General features: G+C 39.3%; 2 protein-coding genes across 6 annotated transcripts in view; one reads left to right on the top strand and one right to left on the bottom strand.

Moving 5' to 3' along the window:
- Positions 1-17190, bottom strand: part of WASF1 (WASP family member 1) — a 61025-nt gene extending 43835 nt beyond the window's left edge. The window contains exons 1-2 of one of the 5 annotated variants that reach the window (XM_014062571.2): positions 16372-17187; positions 7760-7804 (exon numbers count right to left, since the gene is read on the bottom strand). The gene's annotated coding sequence lies outside the window, so the exon portion shown is untranslated. Of the gene's footprint in view, positions 1-7759; positions 7805-15859; positions 16015-16371 lie in introns of those variants that run through there. The other 4 variants (XM_087718652.1, XM_087718653.1, XM_014062569.2 and 1 more) reach the window with 4 other exon arrangements.
- Positions 17191-18858: 1668 nt separating this feature from the next.
- The window catches only part of CDC40 (cell division cycle 40), a 41112-nt gene continuing 38581 nt past the window's right edge, over positions 18859-21389 (top strand). Inside the window, exon 1 of the mRNA XM_087718651.1 lies at positions 18859-19074. Coding sequence (XP_087574777.1) covers positions 18874-19074 — 201 coding nt within the window. The 5' untranslated portion in view covers positions 18859-18873. The remainder of the gene's footprint in view (positions 19075-21389) is intronic.

The following is a 21389-nucleotide window of genomic DNA, read 5'->3' as shown; positions in this document are numbered from 1 at the left end:
CCCAAACTTTTCAGAACGACAAAGAGATTAGAATAGAATCCCAACCCAACTTGGTCTGGTGGAACCAGTTCCACCGCCCTAATATCTAAGAGGTGTCGGATCGCCTGTCTCATGAGCTTGTGTTTATCCCTACTCTTGGCAACTGAAAATGTCCTAAAGTGGTTTGGAGGAATGGAGAATAACTCCAGGCGCAGGCCAAATCTGATGGTGTTCAGAACCCAGGCATCTGTGGTAAGCTCAGCCCAGGCGTCGGCAAACTGGATAAGTCTACCACCTATGGGTAGGGTCACTATTGATCTATATGCCCTGGCGGTAGGGACGGCCACATCCCCCCCCCGAAGGGAACTCTTCCCTTGAGGTTGGAACCTAGGCCTATCCCTCGGGTAGTGCCTATCAGACTGCCTATCTGATCTTGAAAAATACCTGCTATGTTGAGCTTTCTGATCTGACTGACGATAGGGCTGTTTCCGAAAATAAGGTGCAGACTTTTGCTCTGACTTCTTGGCGGGAGTGGGCATGACCTTCTTCTAATTCTTGTCCTCAATGAGAATCGGTCCAACGGGACACCGAAAAGGGATCCCCCAGCATAAGGTGATGAGGCCAGGTGCCATTTCACCTTGGTCTCAGCTTGCCACCCCCGCAGCCACAGAAGACGTCAGGAGTCACCGAGGATGCCATCGCCCGGGAAGCATACTTCATGGCATGCAGGGTGGCGTCTGCAGAGAATTGTGTGACAGCAACCAGCTTGTTGAGATCCTGATGAGTACCCACCGCCTCAGGCAGGATCCGTTCCTGCATCTGTTGGAGCCAAAGGATAGTTGAAGAACGATGCTGAGGCAACTGCCTTGATGGCACACATGGAAGACTGGAACATCTTACGAAGAGTTAGCTCCGCCTTTTTGTCATCGGTTTTCAAGTAATCAGCCACATCGCCAGACATCACCGTAGACGTGGAAGCCAAGGCCACCACTGGAGGGTCAACTGTGGGCACCTACAAAGCCTCAGAGAAACTAGGCTCTATGTTAAAGAATCTCCTATTACTGCTACTAGGGTTAGGAAATGTCGTTGGCTTTCCCCACTGCTTCTTAACTACTTCCAAGAATAGTTTAGGGGAAGGATTTCCTCCTTCGCTGCGGGAGGCTCTAAGAAAACCGGGCCTTCTGGTTTTTTCCCCGGGCCACCTTCCTTGGCGCCCTCTGTCTCCCCCAGTTGCGCTGTGGCCCTAGCCTTACGGAGTAGAGATTTGAACAAATCCGGGGGAAACAAGCCTGAGAATGCTGGTGTTTCAGGTTTTGAGGGATCCTCATCATTGGACATATTTACTTCTCTCTGAACGTGATCCCCCGACATGGAACGTTCGCTAGCCATAGAAAGTGAAACCGGCTGGCGCACTCCTGAGAGGGAAGATCTAGGCCTGGCCTGTGCAGTGTTTCCTCCCCCACCCCCAGTGGCCTTTGCCACAGTTGCAGGTCTTGCAATCCCTTTCTGTAACCCAATAGCAATTCCATGTGAAATTGCAGAGGAAATAAACCTCTAAATGCTTGCAGGAAGCTGCTCCATGTCCCTAAGGAAAGAATCCTCCTCCTCCACCTGTGCACAGTTATCAGTCTGTGGAGCCAAGGATGGCCTAATGGGACTATCCTCCTCCCTGGCCCCCCTGCATTGAAAGGGATCCCTCAGATAGGGGCCCTCTTCCACCATGGGGGGGAGGGGAAATGTCCCCTGCATATTCCCTAACATATACCCCCCAGGATGGCAGAGATAAGATCGAGGCCTCGTAGCAGCCTCTGCCTCAGCCCAAGTGTCCCGCTGGAACATGAGGCCCAAAATGGCCACCAGAATGGTATCCGGCCCCTAAAAGCCCCAAAAACAAAGTTCAAAACCCTTACCGGCAGCCGGGAGCAAGCCACACCAAGAGGGGGCTTCCAGGAAGCAGATGGAGGCAAAGGGGAGAAGACAGGGAGGAGGAAAATGCAGGATGGCACTGGATTGTGTTTGGGATTTTCAGGAACCAAAAGCAACTCGTCCTTCTTCGGCCAGACAGAGTTGAAACTGGGAACCAGAAGCAAGGAGCACAGATGCATGGCTTCAGTTTAACTCTGTCTCGAGGCCGATTGGATGTCACAATACCCAATCCTGGCTAATCCTGCAAATTCCTCCAGAAAATGTAGTTGACCAGGTTTGCACACAATTTGATCTCTATTCTATGGTATGAGCCACAATGGCTCAATTCACTCAACATTCTGAGTACTGCTCCTCACGATCACATTAAAACACACATGCATGCATGCACACGCACATAAACTCACATACAAATATTACACCTCCAGTCACTGATTTGACAGAATTTTTACCATCATAAAGAATGATATCTTGATCACCAAACTATATTCCTAATAGTGGAACTTCTGATTGGTACTGTCCTTACTGCTTTAATGAAGGACATTCTAGGGGCTGACTCTATGTGTTTCCCTCCCAGAGCATTCCCTGCAAATGGGAGAATCCGCCAATTGGTCTCCTGAAGGTAACCTGGTGCCAAACTATGGAAGATTTTATAGTGAAAAACATCCACTTTAAAATATACCTGGAAGCTTCTTCTTAGCTACTGTAGGTCTCCAGCATTAATACAATGTGCTTCCAATGCTAGGGAGTAAATAAGCACACTGGCCACTGTGTTCTGGACCATTTGCAGCTTCTGGCTCATGATTTTTAGAGGCAGCTCCAAGTAGAGCATATTATAGGACAGAGAGCCCTTGACTTATGACTGGCCACTTAATGACCATACGAAGTTATGACAGACTTTTAAAAAGCTACTTTGTGAATGAAAGCAAATATATACGTATGTCCCAGGATAATGTTGCAGGATCCAATCTGGGTTGGTCATTGGGACCAGAGGTTTAGTCTTAAGGGCTTTCAGACTTGTGCTGGAGCCCATTCTGAGAACTTCTGTCTGGTAGAAAGAAGTTTCCTGAGAATGGGCTCCATCCTCCAGTTTTCAGGTTTCCGAAAGCTTGGGAATTAAGCCTCTGGTCTCGGTGACTAATCCAGATTTGATCCTGCAAAGCTACTTCAACCCATTCTCAAAGTTACAATCACAGCGCACACATGCACGCACACCTGTGGGCATTTGATTGCATTTTGGGCACTTGGCAACCAGCTCAATTTACAATCAGTTGCAGCGTCCCATATTCATGTGACCACAATTTTCAATGTTGTTTGCTGCTTTCAAGCAGAAAATGGCAAAAAAAAGTCCATTGGGTATGTTTAATGACCATGTGGATAGATTAACAATCCCATGATTCACTTAACAACCATGTGATTCACTTCATAACTGCAGTGAGTTAATTTATGACCATCAAAAAAGCATTTATAAAGTTGAGTTCAGTCACGTGGTGCCTCAATTTATAATTCCAATGACTTATGACCAAAATTCTGGGCTACACTGTGGTTTTATGTCAAGGACTAAGTACATATGCATAATCATAGGAGTCTGGACTACTGTAGCAAGGTACTTTCACCCTAGATGGACTACAAATGTTATTTTCGGTTATTTTCATCAACAACTGGCTAAAGTTGCCGTGCCTAGCTTGAAGCAAAAGAAATTAAGATTAAAATTCAACCATTTTTACTAGCTTTGAAAAGAAATCAGTGAGAATCCATCGCATGCTCCAAGAATTTGCATTAAAAATCTAGATGATAACTATAAGGATAGGGAGTCATTGGTGTTCTCAGATCTTGGTTGCTTGCAGACATTTCATTACCCAACTACGCAACTTTGTTAGTGTACTAAGTGTGGTGTTTTCTTCCTGTTTATATATAGCTTGTTCTGCTAGTGTTAGCGAAGTGTGGTTCTATATCCCCGGTAGTTCCTTTATTAGGATGATCTATTTCCTGTAGGGTGCTATAGGGTGTTTGTACTCATCTGAATAATATTCTTACTGAATCCTCTTTTGGGAGATTGGTTTGTTACTTTGGTAATGGAGCACTTAATTCGTGTGGATTGTTTTTTGATAGACTTGTTTCTTCTGCTGATTAGAGAATCCAGGATGGGTAGTGTGCATGTGTGTGTGTGTTTAATCCTTTGTGAATATTTGCCCCCTCCTGTCAGATGTCAAGTCTTTTTTATAAGTTATTTATACATTTTTTTTATAATTTTCCCCTTTTATATTTTTCTTTTACATTTTTATAAAGATCTTTTTCTGTTTATAAAGTTATTTTTATAAAGTTTTTTGTGAGTTCTTTATAAAGATAAGCAGACTAAAGCTAGGAAGAAATAAATACCAATAAATTAAGAAGCTAGTAACAAGAACTGCTGATTTTTCTATGATTTCCTTTTTTATGTTTTTATTTTAATTTATCCATCCATAATCCATTTATTTTTGAAGGCTGATGCTTTTTTCTCATGAGAATCATGAATCTAGGAAGCATGTATTGTATAATGAAAAATATAAAAAGAATAATGTTAGAAGCAGATGTCAAAAGAAAATTTGGAAACCAATTTAGGATTGAAAGTACAGGTTTCAAAATTAGCTGCTCTTCCACTTAAATAAAGAACTGCTACAGGTCCAAAAAAGAAGATTCCAAATCATTCTTTCAAAATAAAAGGCAGGTGGAAATCACACTCACGTTCAAATAGAGTAGGTTTGAACCATGATTGGCCTATAAATGTAGTTAGCATTTTATATCCAGCAATCTCTGGAATTGTTTCATGATTTCATTAATTTTTTATAGTAAATATATTTAAAAGAACTTTACTGTCCTTGGAAATCTACTCTTATACCTTCTTGTCTGGACAGCTAAGACAAATATGATGACATTCATGAAGCTATAGACACTCAATGTCCCAAGAGACAATAGTGAAACATAAATATTAATACATTTCAGGTTGAAGACAACTAATTAAATATTGAAACTGTAAGAAATATAATTTATTTAGAATGCACTAACTTCTTTTCAAACATAAAGCTTTAACTAACATAATAATCAGTATTTCTTTATCAAAGAAAAGTAATTAAAAGAATAGAAAAGAACTTACGGTATTTCCAGGAGTAAATTAAATTAAACAAAATCCAGATCAGCGGCTAATGCGTTTTACTTATGAAAAAATTATTTGCATTTATATATTCTAAAACTACTTTAAAGTGGTCCTAATTAAATTTTTAATTACTTAATGTGGCTTTAGATAGATTAGCCATTTTTCTCATGTATTTTGAAAGTAGCAACCATAAATACCTAATTCTCTAAATTTAACATTCAAAGTGTTTTATGATAAAGCAACTAAACTTTTTAATTTGAGAATTTATATATTTAGTTCCATGTATTAACTCCATAAAAAGCGTTTAAAGATTGCTGAATCTGATATAAAGGATATTAAAGATGATCCAGATGATTATTAGCCACTGAAATATTTTGAGAGTTCATGGAAATGTCTTAAATAAGCCATAAAGGTTTTTTTTTCCAGAACCATTATCACTTTGTACAGTTGCTGAATGAATGGATAAGTGAGGTCTATTTCTACTTTCATTGTTCCCATTTACCTGTGTGCAATCCTTAGAAACAGACTTACCATGCCCCTTTCTTTGATCACTGTCTCTAAGACTAAAGCAAAATGGGACAAATAGCTACTTCCTCATTGTACAACTGAGTTGGTAAGTAGGAAGTTCAATGTATCTTGAAGGGTCTATCTATAAATTGGAAGAAACATTCTTATACACAAAAAAGTAGTGATTTCCAGAGGATTGTGAGAGGTGAGCTCCTGTTTTAGCAATTTGAAAACAAAAAAATCAAGTAGATAAGGAGGTACCACTTAGAAAGGGAGATAACAATATACACCTCAACATATAGTCATGCCGGCCACATGAGCAAGGAAGAATTTTGCATAAAGTTGGCTCCATTGGCTAGGAAACTGAGATGTGCGCTACTTCTTAGATTTGGTCATGACCAGACAGGGGGGAATAATTATATATTTTCTCAGTTGTCATTTCTAAAAATATTTCAGGTATAGAAACATTGATGTGAAGTCTTAACATCACTGTCCCAGCAGCTGCAGCACAATGAGATTATAATATATTATCTGTAAATAATTACATTTACTTGATTTGTGTTTTGTGGTTGGAGAAAACTAGGAAAGTAATCTTCTCTCATTATTCAATAGAAACAACAATGTGGCAGCTAAGATCTACAGTAAAAATGTTTAAAACATTTCACATCTGTAATGGACTGTCTGGATTTGAAATGGAATATTTTGACCATTCTGGACATGTTTCAAAATGAAAAAAACTTCTAATTTATAGCTGCTTCCATATCCAGATTTTTGTAGAAACAGACAATCCTGAGATAAGAAAAATAAGACCCAAATACTCATTAATGTTAGAAAACTATTGGATTCATTCAACATACTAAAGAAATCACATTATAGCATAGCGTGACGTGTGAATCAATTGTTTGGGTTGTAAAAATGGATTATTTAGTTTGCTATACCATAACCATACTTAAACAAAATGTATCTTGAAGCATGAAAAAGTAGAGGTCATTTGTAGCCTTCAGCATCCAGTTTATGGCTCTAAGAATAGGAAGGATCAACATTTTAGTCCCTTTTGACCCACTTTTCAAGTTTGGGGAGAATGAAGGGACAAAATATATAAGTTAATTATTGCGGAATCTCAGAACCAACCTAAAATGGATCTTATTTGCCTATTTTTAGAGTAGGGTCTTCCATATACCATGTAAACCTGATCTGAAACCAATATAAATTGTGCATTTCCTACTTCATGTGATATGTGAATCAGCCTAAATCTTGATTCAGACTTGTCCACAACTGCATGTAGGCACCAACACATACCTACGATGCAAAGGGGTTGATGAGTTAGGTGAAGGTTGCAAATGGTTACAGACCAACATGCACACCTCACCAAATTTCAACTACATGTTATGCAGAGATGCATGTCCTGCACGTTGATTAGTGATATGACTTTGTCTTGATGCTTTGTTGTCTGATAACTCCCTAGCCAGAACATTAACATTAGCAGAAATATTAAGGCAACAGGTATGCAACCATCTCCAAATAACAGCTACAATATATACCCTGAGATACAATGACATGGAAATCTAATGCAGTCATATTTTAGGGATTTGCTATCTAGTCAATCACAACATAATTGTAAAGTCTTTTGATGTAATTGAAGAATGGAACTTCTATTGAGCACCACTACAAATACTTCTTTATTATAATGTACTATAAAAAGAAATCTAAATAGGTCACACTTTTCTTCCCTAGGTAGTGTTGAATCAGATACAATGCCATGACTAGTAATGTCAAACGTACTTAAGAGGTCAAAGAAAATGACAGTGTTAAATCAACTTCAATGCCATGACTAGTAATGTCAAAAGTTCTTAAGAGACCACAGAGAATCAACAAAAACTATTTTTGACCAGAGAATGCATCAACTGAGACTGAGAACAAAATGAAAGTGTAATACCACCTTCCCCACCCATGCCAGTACTATTACAATAACAAGGCAGCAAGGCAACATTGAAATACATTTAAAAACTTTTTGACAGAATTTCTGGAGCTGTCCAGCCAATACTTTTTTAAAGGCAGAGAAAAAGTCAACAGTTTTTAACTTTTTAAAGGAGAAGATACACCACAGTCACTCTTAAACCTATTAACATCTTATTCTCCCTCAAGAAAGCCTTACCTGCTGTCTGAACTCAAACCTTTCTCTCATACAACTGATTATTAAAAGCCATAGTAACTTACGTGCATAATCAGCTGACCCTTTCCAAGAATCTTTACATAACGAAGCTGCAATAACAGGAAAAAATATGAATTGATCCAACTTTGAAATTTCAATGAAATTACCAGAAGTAGTTTTAAGTTCTAAGTAGACATATGCAACATTGACTAATCTTTAAATATCTTGCAAATTTATCACAACCGCCTTCATGGAACTCTAGGACCTGAGAGACAAAGGGGAGGCATGGAAATATATGCTCTAGTCCCAAAGGTGCTTTTTCAAGAGGCAACTGGACTTTCTGGCTTTTCTGTGAAGACGTTTCGCTTTTCATCCAAGAAGCAACTTGAGCTGAAGAAACTTTCTTGGATGAGAAGCGAAATATCTTCAAAGAAAATCCAGAAAATCCAGTTGCTTCTTGAAAAAGCACCTTTAGGACAACCATGACCTGGGTGACTGACACATGTATTCTCTATTATTTTATCTCATTCATTCCAAATTTATGCCATTTGTACCTATAGCTATTGCTTTTACCATATTTACCAAAATTATAAAGTGACTAGTCCCCCATACCACTAGATAAAGAGGCAAATAGTTTCATAGTTTCCCAGTAACATAGAAAACTACTTAAACAGAAAGCAAAGGCCACCTAACCAATTTCCACTGAAGCTGTAGATATTTTTTACAAAATAAATACATTTTGATCTGATTCACCAAAGCACTTAAGTGAAAGTGCATAAGAGTACTGCTATTTCTAAATATATTTTATTTATGGCTTGTCTATTAATAAAGTCTTGTGTATTAAACAAAAACATTCTGGGTGGTCAAATTCTCCTGCTGACAGAACTATTTCTGCAAATGAATCCAAGAATTGTAACTTTCTATCTCCCTGAAGTCTCCAAAATATCCTCAAACACTGAAAGACTCTAGAGACAATCTAGAAGTAGAGATGCAAAAATTTACTTCTTTTATACAAGGCCCCAACTAGTGTACCTTTGGATTCCAGCAGTGCTAGTCCCAAAGTTTTTATTTTAAAAAAATGTATTTTTATGGTTGATGGCAGTCAGTCAGACGTTTAGGCTGGATCTGTCATTTTTATCCACACATTGAGTGCTTTCCAAGGACTATTATTACTATTATTACTATTATTACTACTATTACTACTATTATTACATACTTTATTCATTAAACATGAAACTCAGTCAACTGAACATTTAAAAATGCATTACAAATACCAGTGACTGGTGCTAATGGCTGATATGGTTTGCTGTCAGCGTCCTAGGTATCAACCAAGTACCTTCTTAAAATATAAGATGTTCCGAGTAGCACAGTTTTTTGCAGTTCCACTGGTGTTATTGCAGGAAGCTGCAATTTGTTGATGTATCTTATAAAATTTTTGGACATGATGCCAAGTGCCCCGATGACAATGAGTATCACTGTTACATGCTTCATCCATTGCCGTGTAGTTTTGATCTAGATCACGGTATTTCATTATTTTTTCTAGTTATTTTTCTTCGATGCTGGCATCTCCTGGAATAGCGTTATCAATAAACTATACACTTTGGCCCTCTACAACCGTGATATCTGGCATGTTGTGCTCCAAATGACGATCTGTTTGTATTTGAAAGTCTTCACCTTCTCATTCTTGTTAACTTTTTCCACTTTATGTTCCTGTGGCTTTCTGGATACAGGTAAATCATATTTTTTACATAATGACCAGTGGATTAATTTAGCAACTTGGTCATGTCTAGCTTTGTAATCAGTTTGTACGATTTTGCTGCATTCAAATATTAAATGTGAAACAGTTCCAACTTTGTTATTGCAAAGTCGGCAGTTTGGGTTGTCAGTGGATTTTTGTATCTTTGCTTTCATGGCAATAGTTTGTAGTGCTTGTTCTTGAGCAGCCAGTATTAAACCTTCCGTTTCTTTCTTGATAGTTCTCATCTATAGCCATGTCCATGTCAAGATGTCATCACTTTTTCTTTCAATGTTTTTCAAGTGCTGTCCATGCAAAGCTTTGGTTTTCCATCTATTTAATCTGTCATCCAGCTGTTTTTTTTTATATTCTGCCTTTGATTCTGTTGTTTTTATGCTGTTCTCTGTTTTCACAGCCTGCAGCAATTTTTCTGTACTTTGGTTCACGTAACCATTCAAACTTCGTTTTTCTTCTTCTACAGTTTGATGGATTTGCAATAGCCCCCTGCCCCCTATTTTTCTTGGTAGGTACAATCTGTCGATGTCACTTCATGGATGTAAAGCTTGGTACATATTCAAAAGTTTGCGTGTTTTCCAGTCCAAGTTTTCCAGTTCAGCCAAAGTACAGTTGATGATTCCAGCTGAGTAGTGTATCACTGGAACTGCCTATGTATTAATGGTTTTAATTATGTTTCCGGCATTCAGCTTTGATTTTAATATTTTGCGGACCCTCCTGATGTATTTATTTTGCGTTGACTCTTTGACTTTTCCATTCAAGATATCTGCGTCCAGTATGCCTAGGTACTTGTAACCATCATCCTTTGCTAATGCTTTCACTATTATTATTATACAATTGTATCACAGCGGCCAGTTGTTTCGCCGGATTTGGCATTGGTTACTAGTCGGGCCCCACCCAGGGGCCTAGGACGTCGTAACGTATTTTCGTAATATGCGTGCAGATCCAAGCAGTGCGGCTTTTTGTATTTGACTGATGGTGATTTTGTCAATTTTTAACTGTTTTAAATGTAATTCCAGTGCTTTTGGAATAGCACCCAGTGTGCCAATTACCACTGGAATTATCACTGCTGGTTTGTGCCATAGTCGTTGAATTTTGATTTTTAAGTCCTGGTATCTTGCGATTTTTTTCATGTTCCTTCTCGGCGACCCTGCTATCACCTGGTATTGCGATGTCTATGATTGTGACCTTATTTTCTCAACCAGTGTGATGTCTGGTGTATTATGCGCCAGTATTTTGTCGGTTTGTATACGGAAATCCCACAAGATCTTGACCATCTGATTTTCAGTGACTTTTTCAGGCTGATGTTCCCACCAATTTGTTGCTGTTTTAATATTATAATTTTTGCACAAATTCCAATGGATCATTTGTGCTACTGAATTGTGCCGCAATTTATAATCAGTCTGCGCGATTTTTTTACAGCAGCTGAGTATGTGATCAACAGTTTCATCAGCTTCTTTGCAAAGTCTGCATTTGGCATCATCAGAGGATTTTTCGATTTTGGCCTTAATGGCATTTGTGCGGATAGCTTGTTCTTGCGCAGCCAGGATTAGTGACTGTGTTTCTTTCTTTAATGTACCTGTTGTTAACCATAACCAAGTTTGTTTACTGTCCACTTTATCTTTTATTTTTTCCAGAAATTGGCCATGCAGTGCTTTGTTCTGCCAACTCTCCATTCTTGATTTTATTACATCTTTTCTGTATTCTTGTTTCATCTGTTGGGCCTTCAGTAGATTTTTGTTCTTTACTTCAATTAATAGATGTTCTTGACTTTCTTTTAAATAATCAGCCAGTGCATGTTTTTCTTCTTCAACTGTTTGCTTCACTTGTAATAATCCTCTGCCACCTGATTTTCGGGGCAGGTATAGTCTATCAGTATCACCATGTGGATGTAAACTGTAGTGCATTGTCATTAGTTTCCTGGTTTTTCGGTCCAAAAGGTCCAAATCAGCTTGTGTCCAGTTAACTATACCAGCTGTGTATCTTATAACTGGTATTGCCCAGGTATTTATGGTCTTGATTGTATTTCCACCATTCAATTTAGATTTCAAAATTTTCCTGACTCTGTTGGTGTACTCTCCCTTGACAATTGTTTTTTACTACTCCATGCTTGATGTTATCCAACTGTAGAATGCCTAAGTATTTGTAGGCGCCATTTTCATTGCATTTAATTAGTTGGCCATTGGGCATTTCAATTCCCTCACATGTAGTGATTTTGCCCCTTTTTATGGATACAGTGGCGCATTTTTCTATGCCAAACTGCATTGAAATATCGGTGCTGAATACTCAGACTCTGTTTGTCAGTGATTGGATTTCTATTTCTGACTTTCCATAGAGTTTCAAATCATCCATATGTAATAAATGCGAAATTTTTTCAGCTTCTTTGGCTGTTTGGTAGCCTAATTTCATTTTTTTTTAAGATTACTGATAGTGGGATCATCGCGATGATGAAGAGAAGAGGTGAAAGTGAATCACCCTGGAAAATTCCTCGCTTGATATTAACCATTCCGTAGTTCTCATTCCTTACTGCCAACTCAGTTCTCCATTGTTTCATCGTCTTTTCAGTAAAGGATGTAATATTTTTGCTAATGCCAGTTGTTTCGAAGCATTTTATGATCCAACTATGTGGCAATGAGTCGAATGCCTTTTTGTAATCAATCCAGACCATATTCAAGTTCGTTTTTCTGTTCTTACAATTTTCTAATATCATTTTATCAATTAGGAGTGATCTTTTGTGCCCCTGCTCCTTCTTTTGTTGCCTTTTTGCAACCCAAACTTTACTTTTCTTTTTCAATCCGAATTGTCCAGTTTAGTTTGTGTCTAGTAAACAATTTCAGCAGTATACCATATCACAGCTACCGGTATGGCTCAAATATAGATGGCTTTGATAGTGTTTCCACCATTCTATTGTGTCTTTAACCATTTTCTCACTATTGGATGTATTCCTCAATATGCTTCGCATAATTCCCGACCTCCGGTCCTTCCAGCACGCCCTAAAAAGTTGGCTTTTCCAGCAAGCCGGCCTGGCCTGAATAAAATAAATTATTAACTTTAATTGTTAATTTTAATTTAATTTCTAAATCTTACTGTAAATGTCTATTGGGTTTTTGGGATATTCTATCTAATCTTTCTTTTAACTTTTGTAATATGTGTTTTTATGTTGTATGCCACCCTGAGTCCTTTGGGAGAAGGGCGGCATATAAGTCCAATAAACCTAAACCTAATCACATCAAGTCTAGAACTTGTAATTTCCTGATTTATAGCCAGTACTTTTGCTACTACCACACTGCCTCTTGTATTGCCATTGTATAGCCAAACCTATAGCTATTGATTCATTTACTGTAACTCAATGACTGGTGTAGAATAAATAAATGAGGCCCAATAGTCAAGCCGAACTTTTAAATAAACTTTTAAAATACTTTGTGCACAGTCCATTAGATTCTGAATGGTTTAATATAAAACTCCTTAGCAACTGTTGAGAAAATAAAATTAAGAAAACTGAAAGTTCATTCACAATAGCATAAAATAATGGGAGAAACAGAAGATATAATCAGAAGCTATTCTATCAGTTATTAGCATGTAATATAATATTTATATAGTAAAATATTACTTTAGAACAAAGTAGCATAGTTTCCATTTCCTTGTGTAATGATAACTAAGGAAACCAAAGCACTCTGAAGTCAGCGGGGTCATGTGTTTTAAGATCAATATACCTAGAAAAATCATGTAGTATATTCTATCAATTGTTTAAGTTATCTTTTATATGAAATCTAAGTTACATTAATAAATAAAAGTCAGCAGAATACATGTTATATACAATGTTAATAAAAGATGATTCAGGAGAATGACATACATTATTCATTATTCCCATTTCATATTTGTTGCAAACAAAAACAAAACTAGTGGAATATCTATGCATACATTCTCCCATTGCATTCTACTAATTTTTCATTAAGTTGTCCATTCTTCTAGATGCTGTTAATGGTAAGTGCATACCAATATGAAAAGGATGTGCACAAATTAAATTCAAATCTGCGTTCTTCCAAGATCTCCCCCAAGAAATTTTCAGAGCACTCAGTAGTTTCTACATAGTGCTACATCCTAATATCAACCAGAACCATTTCTGCTAGCTTCCAAGATCAACCAAGTACTACTAGATGCTGCCACCTGCTGAGAACAAACCATAAGGCAATGCCCATTCCACACAAAGAAAGTGTGTCTTGTAATTATAAAAATGCTGCCCCTACTGTATAAGAAAGGAAGCATGAGTATCACCTATTTTGATAATAACAAAGCAGGCAATGATATTTCACATCTGAAAAACCTTGCCAAGAAAACTGCAAAGACTTGTCCAGGCAGTTTCTAAGAATTGATCATGGCTGAATAGAAGAAAAATAAAACATTTGTATATTGATACCTTATTGATTAAATAAAAATGAGTCACATAAAATCCACTAAACACATCATTTACAACAAAAAACAAGGAAATATGCTGACAAACCCAATGTATATACTATTATATATTCTTTATTTTTTAGAACAGTTGACTTATTGGAACTTCTGAAATATTTAAGATTAACATATTTCAAATTATTAGCATCATTTAAATTTCCAAATATTTCTTTTTCTGAAAAAATACATGCGTATGAATGGGAACAAGAGTAGCTTTTATATCTGGTTAATGGATAATGTGCTTATTTAAATTTCTTGTTCCTATTAGACATAAATACACCAGTGTTAACCTATTTCAGTTTCATAGAAATATTGCACTATCACCGAAAAGATACACACATACTGATAATAAAAGTAACAATTTATTCAAGAAACTCTTTCTAGTCACTGTTATTGCATACTGAGTTCTCACAAACCACATAGACAAAATATCTCAATCCTGCTGCAAGTTCATTAAAGCAATAACAATTAAGACTAAACAGCTTCATGAAAATGAAAACAATAAAGCTATAAGCTGTCTATGTACTGTACACGATTTATACTACTGTGTTCAAAAACTTGTGTTATGATATTGCCATATAAATTACTATATACTAAGATACAATATTTCAGCAAATTGACAGTGTCCAAGATCAGATTATCATATTGTTTTTATTGTGAAAGGTATTACCTTTGATTTTGATTTAAGCTTTTACTTTTCTATTTACTTTTAGAATGGAATTGAAAAACAACCCAGCCAAAATGACAGACATGTTTTAAAAATATTTTCTTTTTCTCTATAGCATGCAACATTGTCTTCCGAGTAAAATTTCAAAAGTTAGAATATGCTTTACCAGAAGTATTGTAATTCAAATAAACAATTCAAGATCTAATATTCAGAGATCATTGAGTCAAAACAAAAGTATATGTATACCATCTCAGATTCTATAAACCCAAGCATAAATCCAAGATTCTATAAACCCAAGCATAAATATATATTCAAATATATATTATGTGATATGTAAATACATATAAAATATTTTATTTTATTACATTGTTATCAGGTTTTTTCATGTTTTTTAAAAAAGGAATTTTAATGTAAAAAGCAATCTTAACATTATTTAAAAGCACTCAAAACCAATGTTAAATCTTCACACCTAGTGTCTATAAAATTATGTCAAATATCATAAAGTACAATCTGGAAGAGCTGTAGTAAGTTGAAAGCAGTTAAGACTGTTATGACACAATTATTTCAGCCACAAGTAAGATTCCAGGGGAGAAGGTTTGGATCTTACAATTTCTGTATAACATACAGGGCTGGATAACTCATTCACTGCCATGTGACTACCCCATCTAAAGATACGTTTCAGGCTTTAAAGAGAAATTGGCTTAATTCAAAAAGAGTTATGATATTTCATAGCCTATTGAAACACAATCATTTATGCTTAAAGATAAATAGCCAGTTGTGTCCCTCCTTACCTCTATGTTTGAGTCAAGAGCTCTATAACCCTGAACCTGTTCCACACACTGCTTTACATAGCTTTATACAAAACAAGGATATATAAAGTCCTCCATATCTTTATTGCATTCAGTGGTATTCTGGCCCATACCCAGCGCATCACACACTCAAACACTCAACAAATGTCCCTTCATATTTCCACTAATGCGTTAAGTGGAAAACACACACAAGTACGCTAATTCTGCTCCAATTACCCTGAAACGAATATTCCAACCTCGTTTCGTATCATTTAAAGTACATTCATCGGATTTATGTTTTTCCACGCCATTCCGAAGTCCGCCTCGATCAAAGGGGACCGGGAAAGAAAAGGCTCCTTATGCTTTTCAAACCACCCAACCACCCACCCCATCCATCCGATGTGGGAAAGAGGCGAGAGTTTAAGTTCGCACCGAGCCATCTGAGCATGCGATCAGAAACGAATCCCGGATTAACCGGCTCGATCAACCACGAAATAAGACTACATACCCAGCTTTAAATAAAGATTGCCTCGTATTGGCGGAAGACTCAAGCAGAGAAGGAGCGAGCAACCCCCCACAACCCCCCAAAGACGCATTTCAGGTACATCTGAGGAAGAGACCCTTCACCGCAGCCTCGCCTTTTTTTTCTCATCTTGGGGGCGGGAGGGGGGCAGCGGAGAAAAATCGCCAACCGGAAGCGCCCGCGTGCCCCAATCTGAGGCCGCAGGACTGAGGGGGGAGGGGGGGTGCAGCTACTAACACTGACCTCCCCCTTCCCTCGCCTTCCCGTTCTCTTTAACCCAGCACTGGAGATGGCTGGCTGGCTGGCTGGCTGGCTGGCCGGCCAGCAGCAGGCAAGGTGGGAGGCGTGACCCCTCTCCGCGTGGAATGACCGAGTGGGAATATCTCACCTCGGCGAGCGGGGAAGCAGCGGGCAAGTGGAAGAAAAAGGGGGCGGCGGCGGGAGGGAGAAGAGGGAGCACTGCAGAGAATACAGGACCGCAGCAGGCAGAAACTCACCGCGTCTTCTTGCTGAGGGAATCCCGGCTCTTGGACCGCGTCTCGGCGTTAACCACCAGCACCGACGTTCTCCCACCTCCACCCCGTTTGTTTTACATCTTCCCACAGCCGCCTCCCCCCACCCCCACACGTCGGTTCCTTTCCCTTTCTGAGTCGGGGGGGGGGAGCTCGCGCCCACCGGGTCCTTTGGGCTTGGAAGTTCGATCGCGCGCGCCGCGATGGAGCCCCCACCCTTGGCCGACGATTGTCTGCGAAAGTCCTGGGGGTGGGGGTAGGGTGCGCTGAGACGGAAGGTGAAGGAGAAGTGGAGGGGGGCGAAAGAAGAGAAGGAGAAAGCGCGGACCTTCCTCGGCACAAAGCTTCACAATAGACACGGCGCGAGAGAACGGCGCGCGCGCGTGTGTCTGTGTATGTGTGTGTGTGCCTGTGTGTCGGCGCGAGTGTGCTGAAGGCGGGGCCTTCTTGGCCGGCTCCCGCACTCTCTCCCGGAACAGAGGGGTGGCGCGACCACTGAAGGGGAGAGGCCGGCGAAGGTGTTGTTTGCGCAGCCACCTGAACCGTCAAGCCCCTCACCGCGCGGCTCTTCGGCCTCGGGAGGAAAGGAGGCGGACGTTTGGAGTTTTTTTTCTGATGCCAGTCGCGCGCGCACCCCCGCACCCTCGGTCGGGTGGTACAGGCTAGCTTTATTCTCTTGAAGGGGTTGAGAGCGAGGGGCGGCGGCGGCGGCAGGGTTTTATTGCGGCTTTCCCTAAACCGGCTTCTCGCAGCCAATTAGAAGAAAGAAGAGGAGGAGTTGCCGTTAGATCCAAAGGCAGTCGGACCGAGAAGAGGGAGAACGGCGGTCCGGGAGAGCTACCTTAAAATACAGGTCGGCGCAGGTTAAGCGTTCGTGAGGCTTACCTATTTCTTGGGAGCCTTGCTCCATTTTCCCGATGGAGCAAATGTTTGGTTAGAAAAGGAAAGCATTGAAACGCTGTAGTTTGAATGCTGCATTCATTCTGCCATTATACAATTGTGCTAGGAATATACAATACAGTGTCCAATTGCCGGACAAACCGCGCTGAACTCGGTAGGATTTGCATCTCAGTAATTGGCAAGATTGTACTGTGAAACTTCACAGGACTCCACTAATTGCGGAAGGAAGTCTGCAGGATTACCCTAGCCTCAATTCACTTTCTAATGTAGTCGGACAACGTGGGTTGCTGAGCATTCAGCCACCACTTTTAATAATTTAGTAGTATTGAATTTCTAGCAAGGCTACAAATAATACCAACACTTGCCTATACTTACTGAAATAAATGGTATCGGACCGAAAACCAACTGCATTTATAAGTACTCTTGATACTTATATGTCTCACTTATTTTTAAAAAATTATGACTTCTGAAGCATGTATAAAATAACAGACATAAGTATAAACATGATTATGAATACATGAAATGGATATGAATAAATGGGGACATTAGGACAGGGACGGTAGGCACTTTGGTGCACTTATGCACGCCCCTTACAGACCTCTAATGAATTATCCTGTAATTAATAATTATATATTTCATTATAATTCTGGAACCAACTGAGCCTTACAATGCTTAAGATTTATCCTCGGAATTTTTACATGTCAGTTTATTTTCAACGAAAATATGAAGCTTTTGGAACTCATTCGTGCTTTCTGAATGATCACAAGAATGAACCAATGAATTCCTGCAGTCATTGGGTGCTATTCTTTCTACCACATTTCAAACTGCACCCTAATGCAGTTACGTTAGGTCTGTTGCCAAAACGGAACCGACATTATCAGTAGGTAACTTGCAATTAACATTGCAAGAATTATTTGGTGTTTAGACACATGGGAATTGAAGGCGGGAGGACATTGACGCCTATTTACATTGCTGCATTTCAGAACTGAGAACACTTAATAAAAAGACGCACTTTGTTTGCAAGTGGGGAATATCGATACGTTCTTGCCCTCTTATTTTGGAATAAAAGAGAAGGGGTCCATTATTATTTTGGGATAAAAAGAAGATCGAGATTTGGTTAGTTCTAAGGATGTCACAAATCTTTTTTTTTTCTTCATCCAATGCAACTATGGTGCATAGTCTCTCTTATTACGTGTATCTGGAGTAATCCCGAGAAGATTGATGCAAAATAATGTGCATTTAAATTACCGTTCCCCATCGATAACTATTTTAGAAGCAAGTCTCAAATTGCGCTACACTCCTCCCTCCGCAGCAATCGAAGGTATGCTGGGATTTGTGTACTAGTTGAAAGTCCTAATGCCCTGAACCTTAAACAGCGTAACGCTTCACGACTCCCGTCACAATTGTAGTTGGACAGAAGGCTAAATATATGTGTATATATATTGCGTCCCTAGATATGTTCAGTTCAGCCCAAACTGAGGAGAGTCCGGAGAAAAAGAGAATTGTTTTACGCAGCTGCCAGGACCCTTCAGGCTTTTCCCGCGCCCCGCCTCCCTGCCCGAGGAGGGCTACTTCCGTTCGGGTAAGATGTCGGCCGCCATCGCTGCCCTCGCGTCATACGGGGGCTCGGATTCCGATTCCGACTCGGGCTCGGATGCTGAAGGAACGCCCGGCCTTTCCGCTCAGGTCGCCGGGGCTGACGCTGTGCTTCACTTGGCGGCCCCGCCGCCCTCTGCGCAACAGGTGCTGCTGCCGGTAGTGGACTCGGCCCCAGCCGTGTCGGTCAAGGTAAGAGCTGGCCGGCGACGGCCGAAATCCCCACCTAAAAGGTCGGAGCCGTTCGGCTACGAGCCCCGCCGACTCCAGTAGGAAAGGCCAACCTTTTCCAGACTTTGATGGGAGACTTGGCATTCCCAGCGACTACCGATTTTGTTGTTGTTGTTGTGAGCCGGGGGGGGGGGGACGCCGTGGGTGTTTTCGTGTGCAAGCTTCCTCCAGAAAGCGCGAGTGTGTTATAGAGAGTCCGTAGGGAAAGCTTATCATCACTTTTTTGAGACTTGGTTGGTCGTGGGAAAGGGGTGGCGCCAGCCATGCACGCTCAGAAATATGTCGATGTTTAAAAACATTACACAGGTAGTAGTCCTCAACTTACAACAGTCCACTTGGTGACAGTTCGGAGTTAAAACAGCACTGAAAAAAAGTGACTTGTGATCATTTTTCACTCTTACGACTGTTGCAGCATCCCCACCATTACATGATTTACATTTGGATGCTTGATGACTGACTCACATTTATGACGGTTGCAGCGTTCCAGGATCATGTGATCACCTTCTGCAACCTTCTGACAAGTAAAACCAATAGGGAAACCAGATTCACTTAACAATTGTATTGCTAATTTAACAACTGCAGGGATTCACTTAACAAATGTGGCAAGAAAAGTCATAAAATGGGGCAAAACTCACTTAACAAATTTCTCATTTAGCAACATAAAATTTTGGGTTCAATTGTCTTTGTAACTTAAGAACTACCTGCAATTTTAGCTTCAGCAATCACTGGGAAGGGAGAGAGGGTAAATTTAACTTTACAGACCAGCTCTGATCTTCACAATCTGTTTCTTTCATGTCTTTGTGTCTAGGGCATAGCATTGCAAATGAAATCAAAGAGTTCTTTTGAGTTATGGAACAAGATCTGTTTCTTCTTCTGTATTCTCCAAAGTGGCATTTTCTCTCCTATCATGTGATGTTATTTTGTTGATAACTAGGACTGAGGGCTATTGGAAAAACTTACCTGTATAGAGTCACAATAACTTTCTTTGTAAAGACCAGTTGTGAAGACATTGACAAAAGACCGTGCATGCTAAGTATTAAACAGATCAGTAATTCTTTGTGTCAATTGTATTACTGGCATGAAGCTTTCCACACAATCTATATACCAGTAAAACGCTTGTGTCTGTTTGATTTTTTTTGTAACATTCAATTGGGCAAAATGAAGCATAATAGAGTAACAATTTTTGAACCAATGTACATCAAATAGGGCTAACTTAAGAATGCACCCAAATTCCACAACCCATGGCTCCTGTGAGATTGGAATTTGAAAAGTTGTGGCCGCTTCATTGCTCCCCTGTTATTGTACTCAGCTTTAGTCCCCTGATCATCATTTCTAACCCTCCCAGACAGTTTCCTATAAGGTAAATCTATGGGGAAATTGGAAAGAAGTTAGAAGTCACTCCCACCGCTTCTTTGCCTAACCTTGGCGATTCTGTTTCTCAGCTTAGGTAAGGAAATATCTCTGAAATGATCCAACATGTCACAGGTTGCCTGCTGTTCATGAATTTAAGATTATCATCTTCTATCCTCATTTTTATCCATGCATTTTCTGTTTACCTGCTTTGCTTTGGAAGATGGGTAGAACTATTTTTATGCCACAGGTGTAGGTTAATTGAAATATCAATACCCCTGACTCATGGTTTTTACTTAAATAATTTATTGGGCGTTTTTTCTTAGTTCAGCCATCTGCATGTTTAAATGTTTAATTTACAGTCTTAATATGTAAATATCAGTGAATATCCTATTTGCAATTGAATTTCCAGGTCTTTATCAGAATATTCATGGACCAATTTCAGAATTTTCTTTTTTCATAAATTTGGAAGTATGACTACAACACATCTTACTTAGATAGATTTAGTTCTTGGGGAAGTTGAAATATACCAGTTAGTATCTGATGCTAATACGTATTAGTTGGCATCTCCTGGCATTAGTTTGCATCATTAATAACGCTGTATTATATGCTAAACAGCGAAGGTGAATTTCTGAAATCTACTGTAGGAAATCGTTATTTATGTAGTAATGTTGCTTGAAACCCCATTTGTAAAGGTTATAAATAGCCATGAATGGTTCTTGCTGTCCAGCATTGATTCTGTTTAGGGTGTCCTATAAATAAGTAAAAAACAAACATGGCTTCACTAATAGATTTTTTTTTAACGTTTCTAGAAGTTCAGATGTACTGTTAGAAATTAACATATGGCTTGCATTAGTACTGTAACTTGCTCTTTTTTGAATTTGGTGTGTGTCTTGAGTCATCTTAAGATAAATTAAACTAAAGGT

Source organism: Thamnophis sirtalis, unplaced genomic scaffold, assembly GCF_051295495.1.
Source record: "Thamnophis sirtalis isolate CommonGarterSnake01/CBP01778 unplaced genomic scaffold, rThaSir2_p1.2 scaffold_6, whole genome shotgun sequence".
Classification (NCBI taxonomy): domain Eukaryota; kingdom Metazoa; phylum Chordata; class Lepidosauria; order Squamata; family Natricidae; genus Thamnophis; species Thamnophis sirtalis.
Note: the sequence above shows the minus strand (reverse complement) of the source record. Positions and strands in the feature narration are given on the sequence as shown.